The sequence below is a fragment of the Ahaetulla prasina genome, chromosome 2 (genome assembly GCF_028640845.1).
Source record: "Ahaetulla prasina isolate Xishuangbanna chromosome 2, ASM2864084v1, whole genome shotgun sequence".
Classification (NCBI taxonomy): Eukaryota; Metazoa; Chordata; class Lepidosauria; order Squamata; family Colubridae; genus Ahaetulla; species Ahaetulla prasina.
Genome location: NC_080540.1, coordinates 56,743,022 through 56,752,065, shown reverse-complemented (window position 1 = coordinate 56,752,065; position 9,044 = coordinate 56,743,022). Strand labels below are relative to the sequence as shown.

Genomic DNA, 9,044 nt, shown 5'->3' with positions numbered 1-9,044 from the left:
TAATAATAATAACAACAACAACAACAACAACAACAAAAAACAGCAGCAGCGGCAGAGTTGGAAGGGACCTTGGAGATCTTCTAGTCCAACCCAGGCAGGAAAACTTACACCACTGCAGACAAATGGTTATCCAACATCTTAAAAATTTCCAGTGTTGGAGCATTGAACATTGAAATGGAGTAGGAATTGAAATCCATACATCTTAAAATCGCTCCGGTTTGGAGATACATATTATGAATTCAAAAGAAATTGCAGTTTCTTTTTAATTCACTAACCCGGAAGCTGGACGTTTACGCGAGCATCTCTACTTTCGCAGCTTTATGTACTCCGCTAGACGTTCGGTAGCGCCGCCGTATCAGGCTCGATTTAAAATCTCGCGAGAAGAAAGCGGTCTGCCTTTGAAAAAAATGGCGGACGAGGTGGATCAGGTGGGTGAAACGGCCGGTTTGGCGGCCGCTGAGTCTCCGAGGGATTTGACCCCGTTGCGGCGGAAACTGTAGCAAACCTGGGGTTTTAACGAGAGCTTCAGTTTCTAGCTCTCGCTTTGAGTTCCGCAAAATCCCAGTAAACGACTTTGGTGCTGCGTTCGTGTTTTATTCAGCGACCTGCCTCTTGAGGTTTATTTAATCGATTTATACGGCCGCTCATTTCAAATACCGACACGACTCCTACTATATAAGTTGCTTTTGATTTCCTTTTGCAAAGCCTTAAGTCAGGGGTCCCCAAACTTGGCAGCTTTAAGACTTGTGGACTTCAACTCCCAGAATTCTGGGACTTCAATTCTGGGAGTTGAAGTCCACAAGTCTTAAAGCTGCCAAGTTTGAAGACTGCCTTAACTGATACAAACATAAGACAATACTAAGGTTTTGCAGTGGATGAAATGCTATTTCATGGTCTCTGGTTAAATGCCTTAAATCGGTGTTTCTCAAAATGTGGCGTCCCAGTCAAATAGAAATGATTTACCAGTCAGTCTGTGTTGAAAAATAATGCAATCTTAAAATCTTACCAAACTATATTGAGAAGCCGACAAAGGATTCTCAGTCATCCAGTCTGGAAGTTGAGTCAGGGCAACTGGGCTAATTTTCTTTTTGGTTTGAAATGTTTTGCTGCTTATCCAAGTGTCTCAAGTTTTAATTTTTGATGTGAATATTGATAAATATAATCCATACAAACAAACTATTTTGGGGGCTGTTATCATTTTTAAAAGTGGGAAGTGATCCTGAGGGGGAAAATTTTAAGGAAATGCTGCGTTAAATTGTTCTCCATTGCTATATTGATCCTTAAACCTTGACCAACTCCTGGATTAAACCCAATAGGCACCTTTTTTCAAAGCAAGTGTACCACTAGTGTGTTGCTGTGATCTGGTGTACATATTTGTGTGGCTGTTGAATGCCATTTGTGTGTAAAATTAATAAGTAAAATTAATATTTACTAGTATTTGTTGAAGCGGGTAGCAAGTTGATATAGATAACTGTCTATAAGTAGGAAAGCTAAAGCCTTAGGCTATAAAATCTCAATTGTATGGGCATTTCTTGATATGAAACTATTTAATTATTTTATACCTTTATTGCAAATAGCAACCTTTTTCAATATTGGAAAATAAGTCATTATGAACTTGGAATATAAAACAGAAAAACAGCTTATGACAGTATAGTTGTTTTGTTTGAGATTGACAAGTATTATAGTCGAAGTATGTAATACTTTTATTTGTACAACATTGACTCAAACTGTGTCAGCAAAATACAGACATTATTATAACCTTTGACAAGATAGACTAAGTCTTTCTAGTGAAATGTACATCCAGTCTTTTGTTTAAGAAAGTGGTGATCTTTTCTAAGATTTTTCAAAATCAAATATGAATATATCACAACAGTTACTAATGTGGACTAAGTTGAGGGAAGCAGTATATGTTTTCTCTAATTTTACTTGCATTTTTCTGTTGATCCAGTCATCACAAGTGAATTCTTGTTCCTCTGAAAGCTGATGAAAATTCACCATATTATATTACAAAGTATAACTTAATTGCTTCCCATTTGATTTCAGTACACATTAATAGTCATCAGATTAGGTTTTTTTGAGAAGAAATGAGTATCAATAGTCAGCATTTAGTATTTATTCATATACAACCTGCTTTTATTATTTTTATAAATAATTCAAGATAACAAACAAATCTAATACTCCCTCCTATTTTCCCCACAACAATAACCTTATGAAGTGGATTGGGCTGAGAGAGAGTGATCAGCCCAAAGTCACGTAGTGAGACTTCTCATGATCTTCTCATTCTTAGCCTGATGCCTTAACTACTAGACCAAATCGTCTCAGGTTTCTTTGCTAAAATATATCTCTAAATTTTTATATTTTATAGCAACAAACTACCAACACTGTAGAAGAGCCTTTGGATCTCATCAGGCTTAGTCTTGATGAACGGATTTATGTAAAAATGAGAAATGACCGAGAACTTCGAGGCAGGTTACATGTAAGTAAAATTACATAGAAGTGGGGAGAAGGACTGAAATTTTAAAATAGAGTTGTACTTTTTTTTAGCTCAAGGACTGCAAGAGGCTTTTGAGAATCACACTCCAAGCATAGGTATAACCAAAGCCCATTTGCAAGTGGTTTTAAAGGGGTGAAATGCCTCTGCCAGGCTTAGGTCACCTTTTTCTGCAGTTTTATATTTCTGGTTTAAAGGTTAGTTTTTTCTTAAAATAAAACAAGTTACAAACAATGCTTATTTAGTAATAGATCATTGTGGAGAAAAATTAGTTACATTATAATTCATTAAATTTATATGCTACCCATAAGCCAGTTAGTTGGTCATACAAGCAAAAACAGAGTCAAAGTAGTTACAGTTTGTTTAGCCTATTCCTGATTTCTATTTTCCTTTCTAAATCTTTATTTCTGTTCTTTCTCTGGATTTTTTAGAGCTTTGATATGAGTACAAACAAGTTAAAAACATGTTCAGATCTTGAATCTCCATTTTTAAAGTCACAGCTTTACACCACAATTGCAATTAGTTAGCAAAACAAATAGAGATTCAGTGAATGGTTTATTAATGATCTGTATGCATGAATGGTTTATTAATGATCTGTATGCTATATCAAAAACAGTCATGTAACATGATTGTTACAATCATGTAACAATCACCTTACTCATTGAGTAAGGTGGTATTTTATCCTTTTCTCAGGCAATTGCATCAGTAGTAAATCATGCTTTTTTTGTTTTTAAAAACTGGACTACTTTAGCTGGTTGTAAAAGCAAAATATAATAATGTTCAAAGTTTAAAGTTTTTTTTTTGTTATAGCAGCATTATACCTGACATAGAGGAATACTCTGGGGGTTCAAATGTTGGCCCTCAGTATTATTTCAGTGGAAAAAGAGTTGAAAGTATATTCAGTTTTATCTAGACAGCATAACAAGAGAAACCTTTTGCAAAGTGATAGAGATTATCCTCTATCTTCAACTTCATTATGTATATTTTTGTATATTTTGTATATTCATGTTTTTGGCACATAGTGGTGTTTGAAGTGGTTTTTTTTAATATTTGATGCATGCATTAAAGAATGGATGAGCTTTATCATATCCATAAAGTGTATTTCTTCATCTGTAGTTGTTAAGCTAGACTGCCTCTCCTGACCCAAATAGCAAGATCCATCTTTGTGAACGCATAAAATTATAGATTACGTATTTTTTGGAGTATAAGATGCACCTTTTTCCCCCAGAAAAGAGGATGAACATCTAGGTGCGTCTTATACTCTGAATGTAGCCCCACCAGCTTCTCAAACAGAGGTTTCAGAGGCTGAAAGAAGCTTCAGAAAAGAAGCTCCCAAACAGAGCTTCAGAGGCTTTTTTTTCTGAAGCTGTTTCAGAGGCAGAAAAAAAAGCAAGGCACAGAGCTCACAACCAAGGAACCTGTTGCTAAAATTCACCTCTGGAAACAGCTGATTGGGGGTATTCCGGGAGGCCAATCCACCCATCAATCAGCTTTTTTAAAATTTTCCTCCCCAAAAACTAAGGTGCGTCTTATACTCTGGTGCGTTTTATACTCCAAAAAATACGGTATATATAAATTGTAGAACTAGGTTTTCTATTAATTGGTATAGTATTAGCAACTGGTCAGTGAATATTGTTCAAAACTGTCCAGTGGGTGAACAGAAGGATGCTGTTCACTTAGTTTCCTGCTTGTGAACTTTTCATTAAAGATTGGCTATGCTTGAATGCACAGAACATTTATTTCAATATATATTTAATGACACCAAGGTAGTGTAAAAATAAGAAAAACAAAAAATAGAAAAGACTATTACAAAGTGAACATTAAAATTTTGAGATGTCATTAGATCAGTACTGCATATTAAAGACTCTTTTGTATTTAAGATCTGAAAACTATTAAGATTAAATCCATATCCCATAATTAACTAAAGTGCTCAGTATAATTAATCATAAGTCAAAACAACCTATTGATAAAAGTATCTTGTCAAAAATAAGAATTCAAAGGCTCATTTAACAATTCAAACAGAAGCTATTATATTAAATCCTTATGCTAAGAGCTACCCAAATTTTGGATGTAGTACAGGTCCATATGCAGAATTATAATCCAGAAAAGGTTTCCAAGTTGAAATTAAAATTCTGTGCCAAACTTGTTTTTAAATATGAAATTAAGTTTGACTTGGATGCACACTCCCATAACTTAATTTGCCATCTTTTAAAGGGAATTATGTATACTTTCCAATAAAGGGACAAAGAGTCCTGACAGTTATTATCATGTAAGAGCTACCTTAGAAATCAAAGTTTTGATAAAATATATTGAACAGAAAAACAGCTGGTAGGAAAGAAAAACCAGCTTTTAATATTTCTTTCATTCTATAATAAATCATTTTCCAGATTGATGGGTTTTACACTATTGGCACCAATATATATAAGAATCATCCAGCCTGATTATAGCACTTCCAACAATTATGCATGGGATATAACAGTAGAAATCAATTTGCATGATAAAAGAGTTAGGTTCAGCAGACTGGAAAAGTAAAACAAATTACTACATGTTAAAGCTGGAATTTTTAATTTTTTCTATTTGTGCCACATAAATTATGCCACCAGAACAATATTTATGAATTTGTTTCACTTTCAAAGGCATATGACCAGCATTTAAATATGATTTTGGGTGATGTTGAAGAGACTGTGACCACAATAGAAATCGATGAAGAAACTTACGAAGAGATTTATAAGGTGAGAATTTCTAATATCACTGATAATAAAGTTTAAATATTAGAAGCTGCATAAATTTAAGTGCTATCTTACATTTTACTAATCAGATCATTGTATAATACAATTCAATTCAAAGCAGTGTTGGATGCAAAATTAAATATATTTAGTATTCATTGTGCAAATAAATTTTAATTGAATAATCTTGTTTCCAAATGTATGAATTGTATTTACCATATTTTTCGGACTATAAGACGCACTGGAGTATAAGACACATCTTAGTTTTTGGGGAGGAAAATTAAAAAAAAATCTGCCTACCAGCATCTATCTGGCTAGTGTCCTTAGCAAACAGCCTGGAACAGGTATATTAGCCTGATTCAGCATGAGCAGCTGACTGTCGGGTGGATTGGCCTCCCAGAATACCCCCAATCAACTGTTCCCAGAGGAGAACTTTAGCCACAGGTTCGCTGGTTGTGAGTGTGCGTGCACAGGTTAAAAAAATGCAGTGGATTGTTGCAGGGTGCTTCAATGAGTACAGCAGGCGAAATGCGGAAGCGGTCCAACAAGGCAGCAGCTGTTCCTGATTGCCATTTTGGCCTCTGCGCCTTGCTTTGCTAGCCTCCAAAAGCTCTGTTTGAGAGGTTACGTTTTAGGCCCCCAAAAGTGTTTTTGGCCTCTGTGCGTCGTATTTTTAGGTGATGATCGGCGGCGATGTGCTTTGGTGATCTCCGCAGCCTTGAACGGGACCTTCGGAGGCTGAAAAAGCAGCCTCTCAAACGGAGGTTTTGGAGGCCTAAAACGTCAAGGAGGGGACGATGGTTTGTGGCAATCCCTGCAGTCTGGAACAGGTTTAAAACACGATGCGCGGAGGCTGAAGGGTGGGGACCGGCAGGTGGGTGGGGCTACATTCGGTGTGTAAGACCCACCCAAATTTTCACCCTCTTTTAGGGGGGAAAGTGTGTGTCTTATACTCAGAAAACTACGGTAGTTATATCTTGCCTTTATTTTTTTTAATAAATAAGGTGACAAACACACACGATATTCCTTCTTCCGGTTTTCCCCACAACAACCCTATGAGATGAGTTAGACTGATAGAGAGTGACTTAACTAAAGTCACCCATTCAGCTTTCATGCCTAAGGTGGACTAGAACTCACAGTCTCTTGCTGTGAGGCTACTTGCTTGGTGTGTTAATCACTAGACCACCTTAAATAGAACTAGTTCTATTTAATAGGAGTAGGGAAGGGAAGAAGGTAATGGTTGTTTGGTATTCTTAAATGTAGTCTAAGACTTATTGCTTTTTCTTTCCACAGTCTACCAAGAGGAATATTCCAATGCTGTTTGTCAGAGGAGATGGAGTTGTATTGGTTGCTCCTCCACTGCGGGTTGGCTGATATTGCAGTACCGCTCCTTCACTGTGGGTTATTGGACTTCCAAGACATTAACTCTCACTCCCTCTAAATATTAGGACTATCCAATATTTTACAGGAGAATTCCCAATTCTGATTATGTATTCCAAAAATGTATGTTTATTTGGCAAATAAGACTCCTTTTCTCCCTCTTGGAGCAGTTCAGTGTCATCAAATCAGTGGATTTTCTTGTTTGGTTAGTACCTTTGTTCCGTATGTATATTTTTAAATAAACCAATTCACTTATTTTGTACACGTGTATCTATGAATAGTCTTCATGCTTGTTACAGTTCAATGTAGTGCATACACATCAATATTTTTGTCTGTTTGGGTAAATGATATTCTGCTGTCAGTTGAATATGTCAGTTTCCTAACATGGAAAACAGAGTCTAGATAATATTCACTTGACTGTTCTGAGATATCTAATGTAAACATGCCATATATAATAAAAATAGAACGGATCTGTCCAACCTATATGAAATGTATTTAATATCAATGTCTAGAAAAGGATTCATGGAAATGATCAATACACCAATTTAATGTCATCTGTACTAACTGACTATTTGCCTGTTTAATTGTTTTTTTAAAAAATCAATTTAAATGATCAGGTATTGATAAGTACCTTGCAGAAATATAAATTGAAGATGTTTTCTACAATATCTTACTAAATTCTCAAGTTTTGGAGATTCCAAATAATTACATGGTCTTAGTTAACATTATTTGCTTGCAATTTCAAATAGGTTTTGCTATGCTGTCTGCAAATTTAGCAGTCATGTCAAAAGTCATCTTAAAGATTGGAAAATAATTAAAGAACAAAATTGTAGGAATGTTACAGTTTTGAAGTGGAGCAGTGCCATTTCCACAAATGTGTGAAACTCACTAATTCAGGAACAGAATGTTCAAGAGATGTTGGTTCCCTTTTTGAATCATGCTGTTCCAGAAATCCTCAGAAACAGTTGAGGGAATTCTGAATAAAATAAGCCTGGTTTTCAGTTAAAAATGTCAAATCAGTTTTAATTCAGAGGAATTAGAATTTACTATCAGAAATTGCCCAACTATCCCCAGAATGGCATGGATGATTGGGCAATGGAGGAAGATAACATAATCCAGATGGGGACTGGAATGATTCTCGATTGGTGAGTAACTTGTAACATATTTGGCCTCAACACTGAGATGTCTAATCTCACTGCTAATGAATTCAACTTGCTTATGATGATTGAAGAAAAATGGTCAGTAAAGACTTCCACAAGAACATATCCAAAGGAGAGAGGGGAATGACTTCAGTAATGTACATACAAGTGTACAGTGAAATACATTTGTGCAATTGCTAGCTGCATATATATTAATAGCTGACTGGCTAACCAAAGGAGAACTACTGAAAAGGCATAAAAATATGTTCTGATTTTGATCTAGACCAAAAACCTCTATTTCCATTATTTCTTTAATTTGTGTATTTAAGTGACTAGAATGAGCTGTGGTGGGCTTCAGTGGGAGGCCTTGGCCTTAGCCAGATAACAGCTGTTGCTATAATAATATAGTAGTAGTAGTATAGGCTAGTGAATGGAACAGATGGCTTATTGAACATGGCCTGATAGGACTCAAAGTCCTCTCAAAACTAAATCTGACCCTGATCAGCATATTTTTTTTCATTAACACTTGGTAACCCATGGATCAGAGCAATTGTGGCTCTCAAACGAGTTACTATTTCTATGGGAAGCAAATTAAATTGTTACTAGTTATTTATAAGATCTATAAAATAACAAGCTTGAATCTCAATCCTAATGTCTCACTGGTTGATTGCTTTAAATAACATTTGATTTCTGTGATTTTAAAACAAGGTACTATAACGAATAAAATTCAAAGGTGTTTCACAAATTCTGGATACCTCAGAGCATCAGTGCTGGTTACTTTTACCTTGCTTTTGAAGATACAGTACAACACAAGAGTTGGAACATTAACTCAGGGTTGGGCTCAGATCAATACTGTAGAACTGTTGATGTAAATTTGATTGGTCAATGCTTTAAAGACATATGTGCTATTTTTGGCTATATAGTTATACCCACCCAGCAAAGGACAACTACCTTCTGCCCTCCCCGATGGGTTTCATTTTCTCACTGCTTTTTATGGACAGAATATATCTAAAATACAGGTATATTCAGAAGTGGGCATCATATACTGTAACATACTGGAACTGAAAACGTGAGCATGCATGTGCATGGCATCGAAAAACCAGTAAATATATAGGATGTGATAGCACTAGGGTGGGCGGGCGGGGCCAGCAGCTGGTCGGAACTACCAGTTCACCCGAACCGGCAGCAGCCCACCACTGGGTATATTCTGATACGTATATATACTTGTAGATATATATCTACAGCACATATATGTATAGTACTGTACAAATGATAAATGTAAGCAATATCTAACATTCCCACATGAAA

General features: G+C 35.8%; 1 protein-coding gene across 2 annotated transcripts; it reads left to right on the top strand.

The window, feature by feature from the left end:
- The first annotated feature begins 157 nt into the window (after positions 1-157).
- LSM3 (LSM3 homolog, U6 small nuclear RNA and mRNA degradation associated) lies at positions 158-7,157 on the top strand. Of its 2 annotated transcripts, XM_058172583.1 has the most exons (4): positions 382-428; positions 2,366-2,476; positions 5,128-5,223; positions 6,511-7,157. In XM_058172583.1, the coding sequence occupies exons 1-4, from the start codon at positions 408-410 to the stop codon at positions 6,589-6,591; spliced, it is 309 nt and encodes a 102-aa protein (XP_058028566.1). In that variant the 5' UTR covers positions 382-407; the 3' UTR covers positions 6,592-7,157. The 2 variants fall into 2 exon arrangements, with proteins under 2 accessions (XP_058028567.1, XP_058028566.1); XM_058172584.1 differs by lacking the exon at positions 5,128-5,223 and having other exon boundaries at positions 158-428.
- The last annotated feature ends 1,887 nt before the right edge of the window (positions 7,158-9,044 follow it).

Bases quoted from the DNA above. Each gene is read 5' to 3' on its own strand.
- LSM3 (XM_058172583.1), top strand. From the start codon at position 408: ATGGCGGACGAGGTGGATCAG. The intron at 429-2,365 runs GTGGGTGAAACG...TATATTTTATAG, and splicing joins TGGCGGACGAGGTGGATCAG to CAACAAACTACCAACACTGT. The intron at 5,224-6,510 runs GTGAGAATTTCT...TTCTTTCCACAG, and splicing joins CTTACGAAGAGATTTATAAG to TCTACCAAGAGGAATATTCC.